Below are 27,213 nucleotides of genomic sequence, written 5' to 3' on the forward strand. Positions count from 1 at the left end.
GGGGGTTGTCTAGTTCAGCAAGACTGGCGGATCATGACTCGAGCATGTCTAAATGCTCGAGGAATGTTATTATATTAGAAAATGCCTACAAGGTCCTTTACAGATGGTATTATACACCTGCCGGGCTGGCTCATTTTGTTCCCTCATATTCTCCGACCTGCTTTCGGGGTTGTCAACAAATAGGCACCATGGCCCATATTTGGTGGACTTGCTCCAAGGTATGCAGATTATAGATTAGGGTCTATGCCCTTCTCCACACTATGCTACACACAGATATTAAGCGCAACCCATACGAGGTGCTATTATTTAAACCATTAGTAGGCCTACTCCGTCCTGAGCCGTAGTTAGCATCGCATCTATTTATAGCTACCAAATTGACGATCGTGAGAGCTTGGAAAACCCCTCTCAGCTTTGAAGCCGTTAAGAACTGGATGAATTTTATAATGGTTAATGAGAAGCTAACAGCCATGTTGTTAGACACCCACACAAAGTTTCTGCAGATCTGGCGTCCCTTGATTGATTTGGCTCAACCGTCTAGATTTGACCAGACCCTACTGTCGATATAAGACTCTCCTGGCGCGATCCCCTGGAGCCCTTTCTTTGTCTTTACTATTCTTGTTTCTCCCTTCTTCGCTTTTCTCTTTTCTCTTTTCTTTCTCTTTCTTTCTTTTGTTTTTGTCAGTTTTCATGTTACATGCACTGATTGTGATACTCCTAGAGAATCGTGACTGTAATGTTTTATATATCTGTCAGACTTTTGAGAGTCCTTGGTGTAGAGTTCCGATGTGCGTCCAGTTAGACTCCATGCTCAGCTTTTCCTATCATCTGTATGTGACTTTGGTGACTATCCTTGGCCTTTGTCCACTAGCTCATTGGTCACTACTTGTTTGCTGTTAACGCAATTTATAAGGTTTTATTCCATCCTTTTATATATATATTGTGTTTATGTACTCTGTTTCTCTCCGTGTTAATACTTCAGTTCATTTGTTATGTCCCTCATCAGAAGAATTGTACACCTTATTTTTTTTTGTGTCATTGAGCTTGCTTTTGACTGTTTCTTTGTTGTTGTGCTGTCTATAATAAAATTCATTGTAAAAGAAAAGAAATTTCATCCACCATTTTTCAGATCACTGGAAATCAGTGGGCAGTTTAATCATGGTGAAGCAAAGCAGGTTCCTCCACAAAAATGCTCAATCCCACACAGAGACACAGTGCAGAACAAAGCATGGTAAGTCTAAAATGGGGAAAAGATCAGCTGCAGGGAGTCCCACAGTCAATGTAGATGACTAGGTCCTTTGTTTTCTATTTACTTTTATTGGTAAAAGCTTCCACAGTTCAGCTCAGCCTCAAAGATTTCCAAAATGTATTTTTACAGCTTTGGATGGAGTAGCAAAATGGCTATATCTGTTTTGGTCTCCCCTTTGAAAAAATGTCTCTTTGCTTTCAAGGCTTCTTAATAGAAGCAAAGACAGCTATAAATTCAAACAGAAATTACACATCTTTCCCACTTTTAGAAAACAAAATGTTTTCGCTGGAGTTCTTCTTTAAGGCGTAACGTCTGGAAAAATATGTATTTCATATGATAACTATTTTACCTGTCAAAGCATTTGTACTTCTGCACAGCTCCACCACACAGTACAGTTCTGTCTAGCAGGGGAGAGGACTTCATTTTCTGCAGTTTTACTTTCTATCAAAAAATTATGTTTGTGCTAGTTCTTAATAGATGCAGGTAGCTCACAATGGGGACTGATATATGTGAATCCCTTCAAAGCTCCAGAGCTTGTTGCACCTACTGACATCACAAGCTACTGTCTAAGATGCCGAGCAACACCGCACATGTGAGTGTTTATATGTTGGCTTTTATTGCACTATTTTAGTATTTGATGATAAGTTTTAAAAAAAAATGCTACACCATGAGCCACTTCCCTTCTTCTTAATTATATGAAGAAAAGTGCATATTCAATGTTATGGTGATTTGAGTGTTTAGCTCTGGAGTAGAATCGAGCGATCACATCCCAGTGACCAACTGTCAATGGCAAAGTGATTTCTTGGGCATAGGATTCCAGCTATTCTTGGGAGAAATGTTAACAATTAATATCACATATTGTGATCAACAGTGGTTTGGTATCTGCTAATTTTGTATTTTACTTTCTCTGGTGACAGTAAGAAGATCTTCCAGTCAATGGACCCTTTTTATTTGGACATTTGAGAGATAATTTTGAAAAGTGTATACATGACTGAAAGTCTATGTATTTATATGTTTCTATTAGAGCACAAAGTATATCATATATTAAATTTAACAGTTTTGGAGTTGCAATTCATATTTGCAGTTGTACTTTCACTTGCAGGCTCTTCCCCAACCCTACCCTGAGGCAGAGCTGTGAAAGGGTAAACGTTAAAATGCTGAAAAACACATTTGTGATAAACAGCTAATCTCTCTTTCACTCTGCTCTCTCCTCCAATATGTTCATTCTACTGCAACTTACATGATTGGCTGCTTGTGCTACTTCTCCCCCTACTTCTCTGGATTCTGTTGTACAGAGTAAACAGTAGACTTAAGAAGAGGATGATACCAATTCATTTCAAGGAACGTACACTGCTTGCAGTAAAAAAACAAAGATCGTATTAATGATTTCAGAGTTGCAGTAATTAATGTGTGGCTTTTATTCCTGCCCAGAGTTCTTCTAACTTACAAGTTTCCATTGGAAACTTTAAATAGGTTCTAAGTAGTCTTTATCAAATAAATACATTGAAATACACGAAAATACATTTTTGCTAAAGGAACAAATATCTTTTTTGCTGTATATCCTTACTTCTAGGAATGGTGTATGTTGTCTCCAGGGCATTCCCCTACATGCATTACATGTATTAATATATGAATCAACCCTAGTTTTACCTGAACATACCCAGACTTCAATGTGTTTAACAGCAGTTAAACAGAGGCTCGGCACTTGTAATGGTAATGATCTTATGAGCGCTATGAAGAACATGTTCATTCTCACTGACTTCCCCAAAAGCCTAATTGACCTTGAACACTGCTTGTTATATTTTCCATGTTTTAAACATTAAGTCAGAGAAAGAAAACTCTTGCTTAGACAGCAGTTTAAAAAAATGCTAAGCGCACTTGCTAAGTGCACAAAAAATGTGTCTCATTAAATAAAGAAGACCCGTTGCAAGAGCGCTATAGGCCACATTTTTCTTTTATGTCTATTGTTTTTTAGGGCACAGCCTGTCTTTAAAGCCAAATACAAAAGTTATTAAAGTTTATCTCATATCAGTCTTCTTCATATCGGTTATATGCATTATAAATATTTTAGTACCTTTCATTGTAGACTCACAACTATTGCTGTTTGGGGAATTAATTCCTACAATTATTTTCTCTATCCTGTGGGCTAAGTGAAAGTGGCTGCCTTATGATCTCTTTACTATTAATAACCTTGTCAAAATGTCCAAAAAGTATTAATAACCTCCAGGTACCTAAGCAGATTTCACAAACAGCTCCCTGCATCCCCCAAATTGTAGGGTGGTCTGGTATGCATATGTCAGCCACTTTTCCCGATTGAAAGCCTGGTCACATGGCTGAGTTCAGGGCAGAATCAGCAAACGTGAGCAAAGTCAGGGTGCTAAATCTCAGCCCACTGAGGTCAGTTAGAACCAATTGTTAAAAATCAGTTCCAGGTTAAAAGGGAAGGGATTATAAAAAGAAATGGCTTTAGATACTGGGCATTGCTCAGGGGGCAAAAAACATTTGAAAAAATTCAGTTTGGCTGGAGCATGGATTTTAGTCATTTTTAAAATGAACCATTACAAATGAAAAAATCCATTAATCGCTTCAACACTGGGCACTTTTACCCCTTTCCTCACATTGGTTCAGGAAACAGGTAGACACATGGTCAGCAACAGCCAACGGAATCATCCAGGCAGCAGGCAGGAATATGGTCCATAAATGTGCCAGGGTCAGTACAGGCTGCATGCTGGCATTCAGGCAGCAGGCAGGAACATGGTCCATAAAACATCATGGGTCAATACAGGCAGCAGGTAGAGATATGGTCAGCACAGCTAATGTATTTATCCAGGCAGCAGGCAGGAACATCAGGCTTAGGGCCTTGGTCAGGTAAGATCTGGGCACAGGAGTAGAGGCTTCATCCCACTCAATCTCTTAGAAGCCTCTGGACTAACAGACCCTATTTCGGGATTTACAAAACCCAGAGAAAATAAAAAAATGCTTTTCTCGTAACTCTACTCTGAAGAGCCTCACAAATGTGAGACCCTTGTGTTATATTGAGTCCCTCTACTACAGTAGCAGGGGAAAAGATCAGTCCAAGTGGCAGGCAAAAAACGTGATTGATTAACAGGCCAGGGTCAGTGCAGGAGGAAGGCAGAAACGTGGTTGATAAACAATCCAAATGGCAGGCAGAGACATAGTCACTAAACAGGCCAGGGTCAGTTTAGGTTGAAGACAGAAACTTGGTTGATAAAGAGTGCAGACGGAAGGCAAAAACATAGTCGATAAATAGGACAGGGTCAGTTAAGGTGGAAGGAATTGGCATGGTTGGTCGAGGCAGCAGGCACATCATCAGCAGATATTGAAAACAGGGAAATGGCAGGCTTGTAGAATTATGGGCTAATATTTTAGTAATGTGTGATAACGTCAGAAGCAGTCTCTGATACATAAGCCCAGTTGGGAGGGATATTGGGGACAATGAAAACTGGTGTCTCTTCTAAGTTCCCCTCTGCTGCATACCGGACATCTTTTTTGGCTTCTTCGGCCTTCTTCTGTTGGTGGAATGTTCTCAGGGAGATGGTGCTCATGAAGTCTGTTCACAGAATCTGAGCGAATGTTTTCTGGGGTGGATCCTTGCAGGAAGATAAGAGAAGTGACGATTTCTTCTATAAATTTGAGAAAGGTGGTGGGTCTTCCGTGGATTTGTGGTAGGTGACATACGCATTATAAATGGCCAAATTAATAAAATAAATTGCAACTTTTTTATACCAGAAACGGGACCATCTTGTAGCTAAATAGGCTATAGCATCTGATCATTGAAATCCACTCCATGTAGGGATTATAAGCCGGGATGCATGTCTTTTGGATGAGACTGTTTTCTGAGAATTTCCAGGTGTCATTGTGGATGGTGGACAGGACGTAAACATCTCTGTTATCCTTCCATTTCACAGGCAGCACTTTGTTACTCCTTAGACTTGCTGATTCTCCCCTTTGTAGCCTGGTGGTCACTAAACTTAGTGGGAAGCCCCTTTTGGTTGTTCGGGTGGTACCGCAGGCAAAGGTTTTCCCAAGGCACAGGTGGTTGAAAATGGGCAGACTTGTATAGAAGTTATCTGAGTAAATGTAATAATCTTGTTTGAAAAATGGAAATGCCAGGTCCCAGACAATTTTTTCACTTGTGCCAATGTAGGTTGGGCACTCAGGGGGCTGGAGCTGGGAATCTTTGCCTTCGTACACGTTGAATCCATGAAAATATCTTGTGGCTCTTTTACAAAGCTTGTAGAGCCTTACTCCATATCTGGCCATTTTTCTTGGAATGTATAGCTTGATTCCCATCCGGCCAGTGAAGTGGACAAGGGTGTTTTGGTCAGGAACATAAAGTTTACCAAATCTCTGGGAGAAAAAGTTATGAAGTAGGCGAATTTTTGTATACTTTGTCATAGCCAGGATGATCTCAGGGAGAGAATTGGGAATTGTCAATAAAATTAAGGAAGTGCATGATCATCTCATACAGCAGAATAAATGGGCATATGGTGGATGAGGTGGGTAGACAAATAAGCATATCCTTAATTTTTTTTTGTAAGCCCCATGCTAATGGTAAGGCCCAAAAATAACTTGAACTCCTCTACTGTGAGACGTCTCCATTCAAAGGGATGGCATAGGATGAACTGGGTTTATTTGCAATATATTGTTGGGCAAAAGATTGGTTTGTTCCACAGTAAACTAAAGTATACTGTCGGGCAAACATAAATGAAATCAATTTCTGAAAAATGTACAGTGCTGGCCTGCACACCTTGATGTGCGGTGAAAATTGGAATACTTGCTGATCCTGAGTTGGAGGGCAGCCATAATGGGTTTGCAAGAGCATCTGGGAGATATGTTTGGGCCTGATTCTTAGGGTCTGGTGTGATATTCCAGTGCTGGTATTAGGCCTTTCATCCTGAGGTCTAGTGCCACTGGCATTTGCTGATTGGACACTAGGGTTTATGGCACTGATGGTGGCTGCCTGGTTTTCAGAGTGCCTTATTCTTTTAGGAGGGACCCTTTCCTCCTCCAATTCGGTTGCTGATCCACTATTTTCAATGGGTTCATAAGCCAAATTGAAATCAGACAGTGAGAGCTCCCCGCTGCTCTCATCAATCATACTAAGGATTTGAAACACCTCCTCACTAGTGTAATTTTTTTTTACATGACTAGCTCTGATGACACTGGTGATAATAGTGGCTGTGTAAAGGGTACTCTGCTGATGGAGGGCTGAACGATGGGTACTCTTCTGATGGGCAGCTGTGTGACAGTACTCTGTTAATTGTGGCTATGTGACAGGTACTCTGCTGATGGACGATTGTGTGACGGGTACTCTGCTGATGTGCGGCTGTGTGATGGGTAGACTGCTGATGGCAGCACTGATTAACAAAGTACAACACGTACACTGCTGATGGGCAGTGATTGGTGACACGTGTACTGCTGATGGGCACTGATGAGTGACAGGTACACTGCTGGTGAGCACTGATGAGCGAAAGGTACACTGCTGGTGGCCAACAGGTACACTGGTAATGGGCAACAACAACTCTCCTGATGGGCAACAGGTGCACTGATGGGTGACAATAACACTGCTGATGGGCAACAGGTATTGTCAGGAATGGACTCAGCACTGGTGGTGGGACTCACCTTCCGTGTGGGCTGCAGTACCAGGGCTGACCAACGGGTGCTCGCAGCAGCCAGAAGCTCACTCCTGCAGTCAGCCAACACCTGGGGCTGATTGCAGGAGGTGTATTTAAGGAATGACCAGGCCTGTGATCAGGGCCTTGGTGTATGTTTCCCATGAGCCCCTGTACCTGGTATCCTGTGTTCCTGCTTATCTGCCTAGTTGCTGACCCTGCTTTGATCCTGACCTCTGCTGACCATCTCCTGTTGAACCCCTGGCTTGCCTGACCATCCTTCTGCCTGATCCTCTGTACCGCGCTGCCCGTGAGTTACTGAACCTGGCTTGTGACCCTGACTATTCTCTACTTGCTCCTCCAGTACCTCACTGCCCGCACGTTGCTGACCTGGCCTGCCTGACTACGCCTGATGCTACCCAGATGATCCATCCATCCCGCACGGATCCAGTCACTACTGTCCAAACCTGCCAGCCCCTTCACATCAGGCTTTCCCCGGGCACATACCCTCGGCGGACCCCTCTACCACAATTGGGTGCACTCAGGGGCTGCGACCTGGTCTCAGTCCTGCGCCAAGTCCATCCCCACCATCAGGGGCTCTGGTGAAAAGGCAGACTGGGCTTAGACTCCACGCCCTGGGGAATCCTGGTCTGTGGGTCACTAGAGATCCTGCCGGGTGGTGCCCGACTGTACCTTACAGCCCGCCTGATCATTCCACCTCTCCAGCCCTGACTACGCCTGTGTTCCTGAAGCCTGCTACTTCCCTGTGTCAGTCTGGTCATACCAGGATCCCTAACAGGTATACTGATGGGCGAAAGGAACACTGCTGATGGGCAGTCTGTGACAGGTCCTCTTTATTCTGGGGTGGTGTGCACAGTAATGACAGATAGATCAGTAACTCACTGTTCCCCGACTCTCTTCTCCTCACACAGGATCTGTGTGTGAGGAGAAGAAGCCAGTAACAGCAAGTTACTGGCCTTTGCTTACATTTGTGTCCAATTACAGTTGATCACGTGGTAAAGAGCTGTTGTCATTGGCTCTTTACTGTGATTGGTGATGCAATGTGTCCAAGGAACACAGCTCACTGCTGTCTGCCACGCTGCATGCCCCCAAGGGAGAGCATATGCGGCTAGAGTGGGAGGACGTCATATGACATCCTCCCAGAACAAGAACGGTCCCACCTGACCATTGCTGGTGATGTTGCACATCTGTGGGATGTATACAACCAACTAAAGCAACACTAACATTTACATTTAAATTGCTGGCAAAATAACATTTGTAAACAAACAGCTTATGAAGATCTGGAACCCCCCTTTAAAAAATAGGGGACCCCTAGATACCACTCCCCCACATTAATAAGTAAGGTGTACATAGTACCCCTACCCATTTCCCAGAAAAAAATGAAACTTAGAAATAAAATATTTGACCAGTCTTTTATTAAAAAATAAAAATCTCCCAAAAGTCCTTTAATATAAATTCATCGTCAGCCATGATGCCCACCACCTGCTGACTTGGTGATGGAAATAAATGACAGACCTGACGCAAATGACTGATAATGATGCTACTTTTCATTGAATGACAGTTTCCAGAGGAAGGGTGGGATAGTGGTAACATGATTGACCAAATATGGTCATGGCCATGGCCATATTAGTCAAGGTCATTGCCCGAATATGGCCAGTAACCATATTTGGGCAGCGATATCACCACTATCCCCATCCCTTTGCTTTTGTGTACAGGGATTCCAGGTCATGTAATCAAATGGTGACATTTGTTGTTAAGGACACACTGGATGCAAGCACCTGCTGTTTTTTTAGGAACCTTTGACAGTGGGAAGCTGTCATATATAGAAGTGGTAGAAATACAACATTTTAAAGTGAATTTTAACTCCTGTTGAGTAGGGGATTGAATTGGCAAAAGTTTTGATGTTTGTCTGAATGCCCAAACAGTTATATTCAAATATGGTTTGGGTCAACACTAATAATGGGCAATGCATCAAGCACAGTAGTTGAAAATGGTCAACATTAGGTTTCCAAGTCAGGAAAACTGGTTGATATTTTCATTGTAGAGCTCCATCAGGAACCTAGGGGCTCTATGTGAAATATGAACAAGTATGTTGTTGTCTGGGGGTTATTGCTACATTAAAGCGAATAAGATTTAAGAAAATCTAGTTAATTTCTACATTTCTGCTTACCCTTACATGGATAGCCACTTAAGGACCAAGTGTATTCTGACACTTCTCTCCTACACGTAAAAATCAGTGTTTTTTTGCTAGAAAATTACTTAGAACACCAAAACATTATATATTGTAATTTAGCAGAGGCCCTAGAGAATAAAATGGCAGTTTTTTTTTTTGCAATTTTTTATGTCAAACATTATTAGCGAAGCGGTTTTTTAAATGCAATTTAAATAAAAAACACTTTACTGAATAAAAAAATATATATATAACCCATTTTTTGTAAAATATGAAAGATGATATTATGCTGAGTAAATAGATACCTAACATGTCATGCTTTAAAATTGCGCTCATGGAATGGCGCCAAAACTACAGTACTTAAAAATCTCCATAAGCAACACTTTAAACATTTTACATGTTACCAGTTTAGAATTAAAAAGGAGGTCTAGTGCTAGAATTATTGCTCTTGCTATAACGTTCACTGTAATACCCCATATGTGTGGTGCGAACACCATTTACACATGTGGGTGTGACCTTCGATATGTATGCGTTCGCCACTACATGCAAGCACGGAGGGGATGGGGGCACTTTAAAATGTATTTACATTGTTAATTTTTACACTGTCCCTTTAATTTTTTTTCAGTTGCTTTTATTGCTATAGCAAGAAATGTAGGCAGAGTTCTGGGGTCTATAAGACCACATCTCTCCTTTACAATGGAAAGCATGAGATAAAAAAAAGCATCAAATCTACTGCTTTCCAAAAACAATTTCATTATTTACATTGGGCCGGAACTGTAAGTCACATCTTGACATCACTCTGGTTCTCATAGACCATAGAGATCACTTCTAAAAGTGATCCAGCAGCTGATCAGCCACCCAAATCACTTTTAACAGTTAGAGAATCACCAGCTGAAAAAGACAACACTGGGGTTATGGCATATTGCTGCAGCCATAACACTGGTATTCCACTTGAAAACAATAATGTATTTTCCCAGTTAGACGGTTTTCAAGTGTTAAGAAATATATACAGTACATTTCTTCTGATAATGTTTGACAATCACTTCCAGGATAAATAAATGGTGTAATTTGAGTTTCTTTCTAATAGTCTTTAGTCTTTATAGTAAATATGTAAATTTTAAATGATGTCCGAGGTACTTCCTTCTTTCTGCTTATGTACTGAGAATTGCGATGTGGTTGTGGACAGCAGCAAACACAGTTATGATAGTACTAATAAAGGACTGTGTAGGAGAGAACAGTTAGAAATGATAAGTTGAGCTTTAAAGCTGTAGCAGAGAAGCATAGAACATATAACATGATCAGGGTTGAGATTGCAGATAATGCTGCCCTAGGTATATATAAATTATGATGCCCTGTACCTAATGCTAATGCTTCATGACCCCCCCATTGTAATTTATTGAAACCAGCATGAGATGAACTGTCTTATTTATAAAACGCAGCTACAGCTACCACTACTGTACACTGTACAGTCCGTCAAACAAGGTCATACAGAAAAAATGGAGTCATCTTACTTAAGCTATATAGAATCCATATGACTCCCCACAGAAGATATTCCTTTCCTTATGTCCTGTTGCTGGCTTTATATACACATGTCCAGAGGTGGCCAGACAATATGCTCTCTCTTATTTGTTGTCTTAATCAAAGACCCATAATTGTCTAATGTTAAGACATAACCCAAAATTTTTTAAAATTGCTTTTTAACAATGTAATTCTCAGTGAACTAATTATGAAAAAAAAACATCTGAACTCTGATATTATCATGTGATTTACACAGTGGGATAATTAGCTGGTACTATGATTTCAATTACAATCCAAGGAAAAAAAATTGATTGGACACATCAAACTTTTCTATATTTTTGAATGAATTATTTTGGACATTGTTTGCCCGTGGGTGCAGTTTGTTCTGATTAACGTAGCTAATCATTTATCAAAAAAGTTTCACAAAAGATTAAGATAAAATATATTATATATATAATTTACACATTGAAAGGTTTCAGAGTATTACTAATCTTTGCCATATAAAGGAATATAGAAACTAATATAGATACTGTATATTTCATGCGAACGCAAACATGGTACATGACTCCAAAGTCTTGTGCTTAGATGATTTAAAATTTTAAATTTGGAAAAAAAGTAATACTATGTATAAAAACACATCAATACAACAACAAGAGGCTTAGATCCTGCAGTAACTGCAGTATAAAGAGAGAAAACCTGTACTTAGCTATGTATAGTATTTAGTGATGTTCAGAACATTGTGAACTACAACCATTTAACTCATATAATATATCCCAAACTGTCAGCCACTGGTAGTAAAACAAAAATCTTGACAGTAGAATGAACTGAATGTCTAAAATTCAGTGGAACCAGAAAGCTAATTCTGGCTCCCTGTTTGGGATCTTAATCCACAGGTTATTACCCCTACTCTACATTATTTAGCGATTGAAGTACTAAAAGAAAACAAAGCACTATTGCTCTATTCACTATAGCAGATTGCATGAGGAATTTAGGTGATCTGGCAAGTTTCCCAAATTATTATTATTATTATACAGGATTTATATAGTGCCAACAGTTTGCTCAGCGCTTTACAATATAATGAGAGACAATACAGCAACAATACAGTTCAATACAAGAGCATTAGGAAGGCCCTGTTTTTGGAGCTTACAATCTAAGAGGGAGGGGCTAGTGGTACAAAAGGTAATAACTGTGGGGTATGGACTGGTAGGAGGAATAGAAGATTCCATTGTTAGCTGAGGGCAAGATAGGCTTCCCCGAAGAGATAGGTTTTCAGAGATCACCTAAAAGTGAGCAGAGTATGCTATAGTCTGATAAATTGGGGTACAGAGTTCCAGAGGATGGGGGAAGCTCTGGAGAGGTCCTGGAGATGAGCATGTCAGGAAGAGACAAGGGAGCTAGAGAGCAGGAGGTTGTGCGAGGAGTGGAGAGTACGGTTTGGGTGATATTTGGAGACAAGATTGGTGATGTAATTTAGGGCAGAGTTATAAATGGCTTTATATGTTATTGTTTTGAATTTTATTCATTGGGCAATGGGAAGCCAGTGGAGGTGGCAGATACGGAACGGTTAGTAAGGTGGATGAGTCTGGCAGCAGCATTCATGATAGACTGAAGAGGGGATAGCCTGCGATTAGGTAGGCTAATGAGGAGGGAGTTACAATAGTCAAGTTGAGAGATAACCAGGGAGTGAATAAGTTGCTTAGTTGTGTCAGAGGTTAAAAATGGGCATATCTGAGAGATTAAGTCTGCAAAATTTGGACAGCGATTGGTTTGGGGCTGAAAGGACAGATGGAGTCTAGGATTACACCTAGTACCCTGGCATGAGGGGAGGGACTGATGGTCATATTTTTGATCTTGATGGAGAAGTCAGGGGAGGGGACACGGGCTAGAGGAAATACTATGAGCTCAGTTTTGGAAAGATTGAGTTTGAGAAAGTGGAGCGACATCCATGCCGATATGTCACTTAGTAGGTTAGTAATGCGAGAGGAGACTGAAGGGGTGAGGAGTAGAAAGATAGATTTGTGTGTCATCAGCATTGAAATGGTACTTAAAAACATGAGAGTTTATCAAGTGACCAAGGGAGGAGGTGTAGATGTAGAAGAGAAGGGGTCTAAGGACATAACCTTCAGGGACCCCTACAGAAAGAGGGACTGGAGTGGAGGAGCCAGAGTTATAGGTAACACTGAAGGAGCGGTGCGATAGGTAGGAGGAAAACCAGGAGAGAGCAGAGTCTTGCAGGCCAAGAGAGTGGAGTTTTTTGAGGAGGAGGGGATGGTCGACAGTATCAAAAGCCACAGAGAGGTCAAGTAGTAAGAGTACAGAGTAGTGGTCATGTCTCATGAGATAATGGAAATATCAAGTCACTATCGCTTGATTGGGACATTTACCTAAAAAAGCAAAAACATTTGATAAATACCTCGTAAAACAGCATTAAGGTCAATTCACTAAAATAAATAAATAAATAAATGCATTTAATAAGTAGTGGTACTGGCATGCTGTTATTAATGAATGTAAAAATATAACAGTCAATTTGGGGTAGTCTCTACCTTTTTGGATCAATCTCTCAACAGTAATGCATACAAAACATAAATATGGAAAAACACTAAATCATTGGGGTTGATTTACTAAAGACAAATAAAGCATGCACTTTGAAAGTTGCTGCCGAGCTTGGTGTAAAACTTCACTTTCCAAAGGATACCCAATCACATGCAAGGAAAATTAAAGAAAAAAAAACTTTTGCTTTTACATGATTGTATAATGAAAGTCAGCAGAGCATCAACCCATGTACTAAGCTCTGGAGCAACTGCATTTACAAAGTGCTTAGTCTATGTGTCTTTAATAAATCCTCCCCATTACATATAGTGAAATATATATATTTTTTCCTGTCATTTTGCAAGATATTCAGAGACTTCTTTGTGTTTATATAAGCATATACATTATTTTCCGCATAAATCTCCCAATTGCTGCAAACATAATACAATGTACATGCATATCACAATGGTCTAATCCTTTGTTAGAACATATGTAATATATAGTGGGGATACTTAACTTTTTCACAGTTATTTTTAGAGATATCTTTGGCACAAATATTCACAAGACAAAATGGAATTAGGAATAGACAAGTATTCTTACAAAGGTGTGGAACTTGAGCTGTTGGGGTGTCATCAATTTGACGGTATGGCAGATGGATACCAGAATGACACTTTCACATCAGAGAATGACAATGACTATTCGTTAACAAGAAAGAACAGACCCGTCCAAAGATATAGCAATGAATTTTCATTTTGGATAGAGTAATAGAGGGTTAGTACCCCTGCAAGGTTTTTTTTCCATCTGTGGCCTATTGTGGAGATTTCCCCACTATCAGTGTTCAGGGTTCTGATATCAACACGAAATGTGGGATTTTATTTCCTTTCACTTTCAGTGATAAGGAGAAACAGTAACAATAGAGAGAGTGCCCCCCTCCCCCCCACAATGGGGGCAGATAGCAATAAAAACTGCCAGGTGTTTTAATCCCTCTCTACTTTATCCATCTTATTGGATATCACGTCCTGAGATAAAACACCCAATAGTTTCATGAGATAAATTTCTCACATTTTGATGAAATAACTCATGCCTTATTTTAGTAGTGTTTTTAAGTGAATTGCAAAATAGTTTTTGAAAAATGCCAACGGTTATTTTATCTCAGATGTTAAAGAGAAAAAAAACTCTTTGTGAACTGAGCAACATATGTCCTTAAAACATAAAATGTTCTTCTGGTAAAGTAACAAGTAACAGGTACACATATCAGTCTTACTAAAGCAGAATAACATTCATGATTATTCTGTCATATAGGATTTCCCAAGAAAGCATGGTACTTCACACAAGCACCCAGAACTAATACCCAGTACAAGAACTGATGAGTGTTCAACATCAATACACAGTGCCACAAATCCCATAAAAACTGTTGTACATCACTTTGACTGGAAATGTTGTCATTGCCATGTTGTGAAAGTCCATCATCCTGGGCCTTTACCTTACAAAAATCATTCAACTTTAAGTATCTGCAGTTTGTAATGTCAAGATTTTACACAGTGCTTCACAGAATACAAAGAACCAGTTACATGGATACCTTGAAGGAGCTCATGATCTCATGTGCCTATTACATTAATACATACTAGGTTCATTACGAAGGAAACTTAAGCAAACATATATCCCAGGAGGGATCTGAACCAACTACCTATAGATGCAAGACTAGAATGCTGCCCAATTAGCCACCATACTACTTGGCAAGTGGTTGGCTGCCTCACAACATAGCTCCATTTATCAGAATCAACTCATACCTTTTCATTCCCTTAAAACAGTAAACCTGAATACCTCAAATAACCTCACAGTGGACACTGACTCGGCAAGCCCTTCCTGTATTAATACACTATAAATTCCAAATAGAAGGTGACTATGCCAATAGAGGCCTGTGATTAAATTAAAGAAATAAGAGGCCCCATAATGTTCAGAACTTTATTGTCGTTTCAGCCATAAAACCATTTTACATTATTCTGCCAGTACAATCAACTTAATGTGCTGTCGGTGTGAATATTTAACAGAGAGCTTTAATTAAACTTCAGATTAATTGTTTCATATGACTTATTTTTATCCTGCCACTGACCATGTAGGAAAAACAAAACTATTCATACTGCTTTAACATATAAAATTATCTTCATGAAAAGATATTTTTGCTAGTAGCCCTTCCAGCAGTACTGTACTGCTCTACCACTCCCGTAGTCTGCTGTAATAAAATCTTTCCACTTTATTGCTGTTACGGTAGAAATACAATTGGATTTTTCAAGTATCACCAGATGCTTGTCAGCTGAGCCTTAGCTCTTTATTTAAGTGCTTCTGGCATAATATCTAATCAGTTTTATTTAATCAATATGCTATCCAGCTGTTCAGATTCAGCTAAATATAATTTAGAATTTAATCAAATAATACTAGATTTATATCAGGATATCTCATTTTGCAGTTCTCAAAAAGCTCTAATCTCATAATTTGCTTAATTCTAAAACATTTTGACATATGCAATTCAAAAAATGTTTTTAACTATCCTAGTCTTCAAGAAAACGAACTGTGTTGTAATTTGATTAAACACATTTCCTGTTAGCAGGACTGGCCAGGCATGTTTTCTGTAATAATAGTACCAACAAATTAAGTTAAAATCAAGGCACAAGACATGCATAGAAAATGTTCAAATTCCTACAAAGAAAATGCATACATTTTATAATTATCAGTATTGTGCTTCAGCTTGGGTTCACATTGATGAGGTGTGGAATTCGCAGTGGTTACTGTGCAAATTCCACACAGCATCACAATCGCACCCCGTTCGTGAGAACTGCTGCGGGTATGTATGTTAAGTTAACAACACCCTGAAATCGGTTTGCAAAACTCTGTGATGTGTCAGAATCGGATCGCATGGGTGTGAATACCCATGCAATCCGATTTTACTGCGGACCAAAAAAAGGGTCCTGCACCTTCACCTTCTTGGTGCGGATGTGGTGCGATTTGAGCCATACAAAATGTATGGCTCAAGTCGCAATGCACAATTCGCATGTGATTTGCACAGGAATGTGGTGTGGTTCCTGTGCGAATCACATGCGATATGCCGCACCGCATCAGTGTGAACCCAGGCTTAAAGGAAACCTGTAAAGATGACAATAGTTAGGCTGCTACTGATAACCTCTCTGGCTCACATCACAATTTCTACATTCTGGATGCATTTTAGCATACATGTTTGCACGCATTTTTGATCTGTTTCCAATGCATTCCAGTGGGGGTTTTTTATGTCTTTTTTTATTTTGACACTTGAAAAATATTTTTTCTTAATCAGGACAATGTGCATTCTGGTGCATTCTGGTGCATTTACATGTGTTCCCGTGCATTTACATGTGTTTTGCCTTATTCCAGATAAGTTTCAGATGGAAAAAATGCAGCAAATAATAATAAAGTGTACTTGTGAGCTACTATAGTGGTATGTGCAAAATTTATAAGTGGCTTAACAACTAAAAATAATTTATAAATGACTGACAACTAAATTAATGATGGTGCCTCAACACAAATACACATACTCATAATACTGTGTGATAATAAACTAATAAATAATTGATTGTGTCGCGCTCCACCTACTAAAAATAAGATATTTGAAATATTTTAACCATGCATATCATGCACTACTGTGTTGGATAATAAATAATATGAATATATATTATTCTATGATCATATAAAATAAATAAATAAAATAAAATAAAAAACCTCTGTGGTACAATTAATTTTTGGACAATATTAATAAATATGTTATAAAAATAAAATCAATCATTTGAAAAACTCTAATAAATATAATAGAATTCCATATCAGTGATATTAAATCAAAAACCTTTTAAAGTGACATATATGTGCAAAACACAATGTGTATGTGCAAAAATGCAAAATACATCAATAAATTAATAATAATGATTAATAATAAATAATGAATAATATAAAATAAGCATACAAAATGAATGTGAAAAAAATTTATATCAATTGATGAATAATAAATAATAAATAAAAACCTCTATATAATCTTACTGTGCAAGTGATACTGTGTATTCACCTCACTTGTACAGCCCAAAGTCCTAAATGGGGCTATATATTGTCCTTAGCTAGACACAATGTAAATGTCCCAATTTTGATCCTTATATATTGTGAACAATATATATATTGCTGTTAAGATGGACTATAATATTGCTCTCCTTCCACTAGGTGGCCTCCCAGATTCTTCTGAGCTGTAAGGGCTAGGTGGATGGATACGGATATCCCCCTCGTCCTGGGGGGTCAATCTCCTATCTCCTCTTCTCCCCTTTTGCTCCTCCAGTTTAGACCATGTAAAAGAAGAATTCCCACATAGTGCTTTATCTTTCAAACAAGACTTTAATTTGTCTCCGGTAAAATGCGCACTTACATTTCTCAAGACAATACAGAGCGTGTTTCAATGTGTGCCCATGCACAATAACAGTACTCGCCGTTCTGCTAGAGTTTTTCAAATTATTGATTTTATTTTTATAACATATTTATTAATATTGTCCAATAATTAATTGTAGCACAGAGGTTTTTTATTTTATTTTATTTATTTATTTTATATGATCATGGAATAATATATATTCATATTATTTATTATCCAACACAGTAGTGCAGGATATGCATGGTTAAAATATTTCAAATATCTTATTTTTAGTAGGTGGAGCGCGACACAATCAATTATTTATTAGAAAAAATGCAGCAGCTTCTACTTTTGTTGAATGGAAACTGACCAGCACTGGTGAGAACTAGGACTATTTGAATACATGTAAACACTGTTCATGTGTTTTAACACACTAGAACGCATCTGCTGTGAACCAGCCCTTGCTAAAATTCTAATTGCTTGCCTGTTGTTGATACAATGCAGCCTTTCTCAAAGGGTTCTGTGGAACCCTAGAGTTACTTACCTCTCAGATAATTAATATTCAAAACCAGCTATCCTTTTTTCACTGTGTAAGGGGGTATGCTTCCCACTGTCCAATACTGTAAAAGAGACAGTCTTCACACTGATCAGTACTGTAACGAGCATTCTTACCACTGACCACATTACAAAAACATTCCATCCACTAACCACTAATGGAACAGGGCCCTTCTCCAACTTACAACAAGTTTAAAGAGCTTGTCTCCAACTGACTGCCAATATAAGGGTCCTTCCCTTCTCTAAGGCCCCACAATCTAAGGGGGCTTGCTTTACTGACCTACACTAGTAGTGACCATTACATATTTTACTGTCTGCATTTTTTTTCTTGCCACTATTATAATTATTAGTTTACTTTTAGCTGCTCTGAGTTTTAAAACCATAAACACTACTTTTCACAATAATGTACTATGAACTGTAGATTAGCAAGACTTTCCTGAGACTGGAGAGTTATTTCAAAGGTTCTTCCATGTTAAAATAGTTGAGAAAGGCTGATCTAATAGCTTCTCTTGCTTCAAATCACTGACACTCACTGAACAAGTATGAAGATCAGCACACCTGACTTTACTCATGCCTTGTGATCTGCATTCTTCTTCCTGGTCAATTACTAAAGCCAGCTAGAACTATGTAATTAGGTCACCAACAACATATGGATGTATATACAAGTATATGAATACACTAGACATATTACATAATTGCCATCACAAAAAGCAACCTGAATGGAGACATAATTCTGTCCAGTTAACATTGAAAACTGTCAGTAGCCATACATCCCCAATTTCAGTTCTGATGCTGATTTTACACTCATACCAGAGATGAGATTGTACAGCTCAAAAATTAAAGAAAAACAATTTAATTCAATTTATAAATTTAATTACGTTGCTTTCTTAGTCAATGACTCATGAGTGTCTTCTGGTGCATATGGTTCTTAATGATGGCACACCATAGTACAAAGTTATTAGAGAGTTTTGTCTGGTTGTAGCAGATACTTAGCAATCCATTCCAGTGATATGTCAAATAGGGCATGTGGTTGCACACACTTTCAAATTTTACCCCGTGCAGCCATGGATATTGAGGACCATACCCATCACTTGCCAAGCCCCCACTTGTTCGCCAAACCTGTGCGTTCTCTTTTCCTGAGCTTCCCGGTGCCTCTGCTGCTGTTGCTTTGTCCATGCAGTGTGTAGCTGGTACACCATATATGTACCACCTGATGCTGGCACTGCTACTTGTTCACTTCTGACTGTTTCTCCTAGCCAAAAGCACTGTTCCTGGTACACTCTACCTGTCAATTTTGGCCTCAGGTGCCATTGCTAACCTGCTCCACCCAATGCTCCTGGCTACTGGCTCCTTTCCTAACACACTCTGTCACTCCTGGCCACAGGCACTGCTCCTGGTATGTTCCACCTGTCACTCCTGGCCACAGGCACTGCTCCTGGTATGTTCCACCTGTTTCTCCTGGCCACAGGCACTGCTCCTGGTCTGTCCACATCACTTACCAAGCCCCTACTTGTCTCCCACGCCTGTTCCTCTTCTATTCTTGAGCCTCCCTGTGCCTCTGCTGCAACTGCCTATTCCACACAGTCCAGATATGTTCCACCTGATGCTGGCACTGCTGCTTGTATGTGTCACCTTTCACTCCTGGCCACAGGCACTGCTCCTGGTATGCTCCACCTGTTACTCCTGGTTATAGAGCCTGCTAGTGATATGCTACATCGGTCAAACTTGGCCATAGGTACTACTCCTGATATACTGTACCTGTCTTTCCTGGCTACAGGCACTGAGACCTCTGAGCACTTGCAGCTGGCCACAGCTATTCTTGGTTTGCTCCATTTCCTGTTACCAAATTATGCTCCTTGAAGGCTCTGCAGCTGGACAAAGCTACTCCTGGTACATTCAATTTGCCAAACTCTACTCCTCTGAGCTTTGCAGCTTAATTTTACATGACCAAACTCAGCTCCTCTGAACCTCTGCAAGTGGGCACAGCTACTCCTGGTATGTTCCATTTACTAATATCTGCCCATCTGAGCTCTTTTTCACTTGGTTTGTGACATGTGGTTTAATATTTACATATTCTAGGTGTCTATTATTTCACAGGAAGATTCAACAATGTAGTTAAGAGATTCAGGAAACTGCTTTAAAGTAAAGTCAAATAAAATGATTGAGAATTACTCCTGCTATACACGCTCTCACACCATGTTTCTATCCAGCCACCAATGTTGCCTCTTCCCATTACTAAAATATCTGATGGCTCTGGGAAATGTCAATAAGTCAAGTGGCTCTATTGCAGAGGAAAGTGAGCAATAACGTCAGAGGAAAAAACTCCAACTTCTTATGCGATAATGGATTATACAATCGTTTACAGGTTTCTGCCAACTATGAACCTTGAGATCTGTATGATCATACCTGCAAATTTGACAGCCATCTAATATACATGGTCTATGTTATGTAGTTCTGGATAAAATTAGGGAAGGATTGGGTTTTTTTTCCATCTGTGTACTATTGGAGAGCATTCCCTTCACATTCTGTCCATGTGATCAAAGTGAGGAAAATTTTTTCTCAGTCAGTTGTCCTTGCAACAAGTTCCCCAGTAACACTCCCTCTTTTATTGTTTTCAAGTGGTGGCTTAAACTACTAGATCTTCCAAGAAAAGGGCTACTAGGACAAAATGAAATGATAAATCTCCCTATCAAAACACGAACAGCAATTAAAATCTGTCAGGAGTGCAAATCTGTGTGATCTGACAAAGAAACTAGTATCCTACCTAGAGTAATAAATTTCTTTGCCATAACATAAATAAAAACACAGAGATATGAAAACTTGAAATTGAATCCCAAAAGAGTGAGTTAGGGAAAGTTTCTTAATAAAGCTTAATTTAAAGTATTGCTTTTTATGCAGTAAGGGACATCCTGTGTAAGCAAATAAACAAACCTGCATAAGCAAAATAAAAAATGTCTACATTTTCACAAACAAAAGGGATTTGTCATCTCTCTCAAACAGAGATGATAATTCTTCAATTAAAATACCCACCCCTTTGCCTAAATACAATTAATGACTCAGATGAAAGATTTTGCATAACACAACAAAAAAAGTATGCAAGCAAATTTGTACAATGCATTTTTTGCATGAATCATCTGCAATACAATGTGAAAGTTCAAAATAACTAGCATAGATCAAATCCTATACTGTATCCGCTTTGTCAATAATAATAAATACCTGAATAAATACACAAAAATATTGTGATCTACTTTAAATAAAACTGCAAAAAACTTACATAGTCATCATAGGACTCAAGGGCAAGAGGTGGTGCACGATAACCAGGGGCACCTGAAACTCCTCGTCCCCGTGCTGCAGGAACACCACGAGCTACTGGCGGCAATGGTAATGCCCCACGTGACACAGGTGAACCTCTGGGAACTGGAGTACCTCGTCCTGGTAAAGAGGGTGGAATGGTTCCTCCACGAGTCCTAAAAAAGAAAAAATAATGAAGTGGGCCTAAATTAAAAAAAATTTAAAAAAGGGCTTCCTGAACTTAAATGTGATTAACATTTGATAATTACACACAGCTCAACCATAACTGATAATAAATAATTCTTCATAGCTTTGATTATTTTAAAAATCAGTGTGCATGATCATTGTTGTCAACACCCAAATGCAAACTGCCATTAGCTGAAGTGTGCCAAGAGTATCCTAACCATCTAGATGAGAGCATGTTATTATGTTCTTATGCTGATTGGCACAGAAGCATTTTCAACCTAATAGCAATTGCCATAGGAATTGTTTCAATACTGACAAATCATTATATATGCAAACTACTGCCTTCAAACTGTTAGACAGTATCAGAATCCAGAGATATCAGTAACACACACTCAACCAACTAACAACAAGATTGCCCTTTTTATTATCCTAAAGGCCTGTACGGTCACACTTTCTGCTAGTGCGAATCGCATCACATTGACCACATTTTGAGATACTTTTAAGATCATTAAGATTTCTTTGGCAGGTTCACTTGACCTGCAGTTGATCTCCTGCTGAACTGCATTTGATCTGTTTCAAGTGGATTTTGCATTCCCATAGAATTCCCATGTGGAAGCTCATTTAAGTGGAATCACACTATGGGGGAGATTTACTAAAACTGGAGTACACAGAATCTGGTTCAGCTGTACATAGTAACCAATCAGCATCCAGGTTTTATTAAAGCTTATTTATCAAAGCTTAATTGAACTAACTGAAGTTAGAAGCTGATTGGTTCCTATGCACAGCGGCACCAGATTCTGTGTGCACCAGTTTTAATAAATCTCCTCCCATATGTAAGAGCTTTGCAGAAAATGCATACACCATTGCGTTTTCATCACTACCTTTAATGACATAATAAAGATAGACCGTTGATTTTTATTTGCAGAGCTGAATTTGTTTTGGTATTTTTGTAGAAGAGGGGTGCTGGCTTATATTAATACCCATATACTAAAGCTTTCCACACATGGAAGAGTATGCTTGTAACACCTGGATAATAATACAATGGTTAGGCTTTTTAAAATAGCAGAGAACAGTAGTTCATTTACTTTCCTCAGTTTGTGTGGATTGTTGCAGGATATCAGTAAATGTGTATTCATGTCTGACCAGTATAGGTTTAGTCCATCTTCATTATGAGGCCTAAAAAGACCCATAAAGGCTGGATTGCTCCTTTGTTTAGAAGAGTGTTGATAAATCAAAGCCACAGTAGTATTTCTCCCAATTCATTCATAATATTTAATTTTCTGCCCTATGGCCTTAAGCCTTTAGTTTTATCTATGCTTGCTCTTTAGGCCTTTACTTTGTTTATTGCTAGCGTTTTCTTGACTTTGTAATATTAGCAACGTTTGGATAATGTACAGCCAGCATAATAGAAGAAAAATGACTCATTTTTGACCTCTTTAAATTATCTACTCAAAAAGAAAAAAAATTAAAAAGCCATGTTTAGCAAAAAGTCTAGTAGGCTAAACATGTTTGTCTAGGCACTATCAAAACCTGCTTATAATTGCATCTTCACTAGTGACACTTAACAATTTGTGATCAATCTTTTAAGTCATTGCAGGGGGAAGGGGGGGAGTAAAGTCAGCTTGCATTTTGAGCGGTAAATGTTTAGCTTTTGCTCTAGTTTTTGGATCGCAGAGTCATAGAAGTTCAGTAGGATCTTTTACCTAAACTTTTACCTGAACTGAATTTTGCAAAATAGTGTTTGCATTTACATTGTAAAAACCATACAGTTCAAAGGCTAATATTTGTATATCTCTGATGGGGGGCACAGTCTCTGATGGGGGTGCTGCTTCAGATTGAGTGCGGCTTAGAATGAGTGCGAAGCAGTTAAACACAGCAGTTGAACTTAAGCAGCAGGAAGACACATCAACAGCAAGAAGCTCTACTGCATGCTGGACAGACTGCAAGCAAACACCCTGGGAAACATCTCTTCATGCCTGAGACCTACTCCGTGTACCTTTATATAATACGCCCCCTCTTCTCCTTATCATATTACTATCCTCTATTCCCAAATCTCATTTCTTTACCCCTCTGCTCCACCCCAAAACTTGTACATCTCCCCCTCACTGCTATCATCTCCCTACTATTGCTCTCTTCACCTCCCCAAAATGCCTCTTACACTTCTCCTTCTCATTTTCCTCTCCTCCGTTCCCAAAATCCATTCACTATATCCCTCTGCTCCTCCCAAACAATTGTATATTGTGTCCTCGCTGCTTCCTTCGCCCCTCTACGGCACCCACCACCTCCTCCTATTACTCCACTCTCCCACTGACTCGAACACCTCCACTAGTAATTTCTCACGCTCCTGCACATCCCGCTCCCATGCCACCTTTCTCACCCTTCTCCTCCTCATAACCACGGGGGACATCTCCCCGAATCTGGCCCTCCACCACCTCCCTCAACCGCACAACACCCTCTCACCTCCATGTCCCGCCGCAACCCCCGCAACTTAGTATCTGTCCCCCTGCTCCCTCAAATCTCACCCCCGTTTTCATGTGCACTCCTGAACGCCCGATCGGTGTGCAACAAGCTTACCGCCATCCACGACCTCTTTGTTTCCCGCTCCCTCAACCTCCTAGCGATCACGGAAACCTGGATCCAGCCCACTGACTCTACCTCCCCTGCTGCACTCTCCTACGGAGGTCTCACCTGGACCCACTCACCCAGGCCCATTAGTCGTAAAGGTGGTGGGGTTGGTCTGCTCCTGTCACCGCAGAGCACCTTCCGAGTCCTCCCAAACCCCCCCTCCCTATCCTTCTCCTCCTTCGAGGCCCACTGCGTCCGACTATTCTCCCCAACCCCCCTGAAGATTGCTGTGATATACCGGCCTCCTGGATCCATACCCCGCTTCCTGGATGACTTCTCCTCCTGGCTACCCTTCTTCCTCTCCTCTGAGCTACCCACCATCATCCTTGGGGATTTCAACATCCCTGTCAACCTCGACAACCCGGACACAGCCCGTCTCCTCCACTTAACCTCCTCCTTTACACTTGCACAGTGCATACAATCCACCACCCACTCCGACGGGAATATCCTTGATCTCGCCTTCTCCAACCGCTGTGCTCCCCACAACCTCACTAACACCCCCTTCCCTCTCTCTGACCACAACCTGATCACCTTCTCTATCTCCTCGTCCTCCAATGCCTACCCCTCCAAATGTCACACTACTACCAGCCGTAACCTCCGCAACCTTAACCCTGCCTCCCTCCACTCTGCAGCTGATCAACTCCACGACCGCATCCTCCCCCTGTCCTGCCCTGACTTGGCTATGACTGCCTACAACAACGCGCTCTCAACAGCCCTTGACTCACTAGCGCCTTTAACCACACGCAACATCAGACCCCGACCGCTCCAGCCCTGGCAGACTGATCACACCAAAACCCTCAAATGACACAGTCGTGCCCTGGAGCGACTATGGCGCAAAACCAAATCCCAACAAGCCTTCACCCGCTACAAATCTGCCTTCCACACCTACACCTCCTCCCTCCATGCTGCCAAACAAGCCTACTTCTTGACCCTCATCAAGGCCCTCTCCTCCAATCCTCGCCGACTCTTCTCCGCCTTCAACTCTCTACTCTCTCCACCCCCACCTCCACCCAGCACCTCACTCACTGCCCTTGAGATTGCCAATCACTTCAAAAACAAGATTGACACAATTCGCAAGGACATTGCCGCAACTCACACACCCTCTCAACCCGTCCCCTCTCACACAGCTACCCCCTTATCCCCCCTCCTCCTCTACATAACCCGCAGGGACTTTGTCGCTGCTCAAACTCTCTCCAACCCCCTTCACCCTCACTCAGCTACCTCTTATCACCCCTCTCCCACGGCCCCACCACTGCTCTGACCTCCTCTTCCACCCCACCCTACATTCCTCATACTGAAGCTCCCCCAACACTCCGCACCTTCGACCTTACTACCATCGAGGAAGTCTCCAAGATCCTCTCTGATGCCCGCCTCACCACCTGCCCCCTCGACCCTTCCCTTCACAACTCCTACGACCTCCTTCCCCCTCCATCCTACGCTCCCTCACCCACATCTTCAATCTCTCCCTCTCCTCCGGCACTTTCCCCTCCCTTCTGAAACATGCACACATCACCCCCATACTTAAAAAGCCCTCCCTGGACCCCAATGACCCGAACAACCTCAGACCCATCTCCCTGCTCCCATTTACATCTAAACTCCTCGAGCGCCTAGTTTACACCCGCCTATGCTCTCACCTCAACGACAACAACCTCCTTGATCCCCTACAGTCCGGCTTCCGTCCCCTACACTCCACCGAACCTGCCTTACTCAAACTCTCCAACGACCTGCTAACCGCCAAAGCTAATGGCCACTATTCAGTGCTCCTACTCCTTGACCTCTCTGCGGCCTTCGACACAGTCGACCACCCCCTCCTTCTCAAAAAACTACACTCCCTCGGCCTCAGAGATTCTGCTCTCTCCTGGCTCTCATCCTACCTGTCACAACGCTCCTTCAGCGTTACCTATAATGCTACCACCTCCCCCTCACTCCCCCTCTCTGTTGGGATCCCTCAAGGCTCTGTCCTCGGGCCCCTTCTCTTCTCCATCTATACCTCCTCCCTTGGCCAACTCATACACTCTCACGGCTTCAACTACCACCTCTATGCCGACGACACACAAATCTATCTCTCAGCCCACCACCTCACCCCCTTGGTCTCAGCCCGAATCACACACCTACTGAGCGACATATCAGACTGGATGTCACTCCACTTCCTTAAATTGAACCTCTCCAAAACCGAGTTTCTTGTCTTACCCCCAGCCTGGACACCACCCCCCATTGATTTCTCCGTCACATCCAACAACGCTACCATCAAACCCGCCCTGCAGGCCAGAGTACTTGGTGTAATTCTGGACTCCAACCTATCCTTTCAACCCCAAGTCCAATCTTTAACAAACTTGTGCAGACTCCACCTTTGCAACATCGCCAAAATCCGCAGGTTCCTAACCCCAGAAACCAATAAACAGCTCATCCACTCTCTCATCATATCACGACTCGACTACTGCAACTCCCTCCTCACTGGCCTGCCTCGCCGCTGGCTATCCCCGCTTCAGTCGATCCTGAATATGGCTGCCAGGCTCATTCACCTTTCCAACCGCTCTGTCTCCGCCACCCCCCTCTGCCAATCCCTCCACTGGCTTCCGAATGCGCAACGGATCAAATTCAAAATCCTAACACTGACGTACAAAGCTGTCCACCATACTGCCCCGAACTACATCACTGACCTAATATCCAAGTACCGCCCAGCACGCACACTCCGCTCCTCACAAGACCTCCTTCTCTCTAGTTCCCTGGTCTCCTCCTCCCATGCCCGCCTCCAGGACTTCTCCAGGGTGTCACCCATCCTCTGGAACTCCCTGCCCCAACCCATCAGATTATCACCTACTCTCCTCTCCTTTAGGCGCACCCTGCAAACCCATCTCTTCAGGGAAGCCTACCCCACCCCCTGCTAACTTGCCAACCTCCTCCACTCTTCCTACCACTCCATCCCCCACAGCTATCTCCTCCTGTGCCACCATCCCCTCCCTCCTAGATTGTAAGCTCGAAAGAGCAGGGCCCTCAATCCCCTCATGTTTTATATTGTATT

General features: G+C 41.2%; 1 protein-coding gene across 1 annotated transcript in view; it reads right to left on the reverse strand.

The window, feature by feature from the left end:
- The window catches only part of LOC149435291 (KH domain-containing, RNA-binding, signal transduction-associated protein 2-like), a 136,576-nt gene that overhangs the window by 88,396 nt on the left and 20,967 nt on the right, over nucleotides 1–27,213 (reverse strand). The window contains exon 4 of the mRNA XM_089662825.1: nucleotides 21,364–21,556. Within this exon, the coding sequence (XP_089518951.1) occupies nucleotides 21,364–21,556 (193 nt within the window). The remainder of the gene's footprint in view (nucleotides 1–21,363; nucleotides 21,557–27,213) is intronic.

Source organism: Staurois parvus, unplaced genomic scaffold (genome assembly GCF_062004578.1).
Source record: "Staurois parvus isolate SC_StPar_1 unplaced genomic scaffold, SC_StPar_1.0 ptg001562l, whole genome shotgun sequence".
NCBI lineage: Eukaryota > Metazoa > Chordata > Amphibia > Anura > Ranidae > Staurois > Staurois parvus.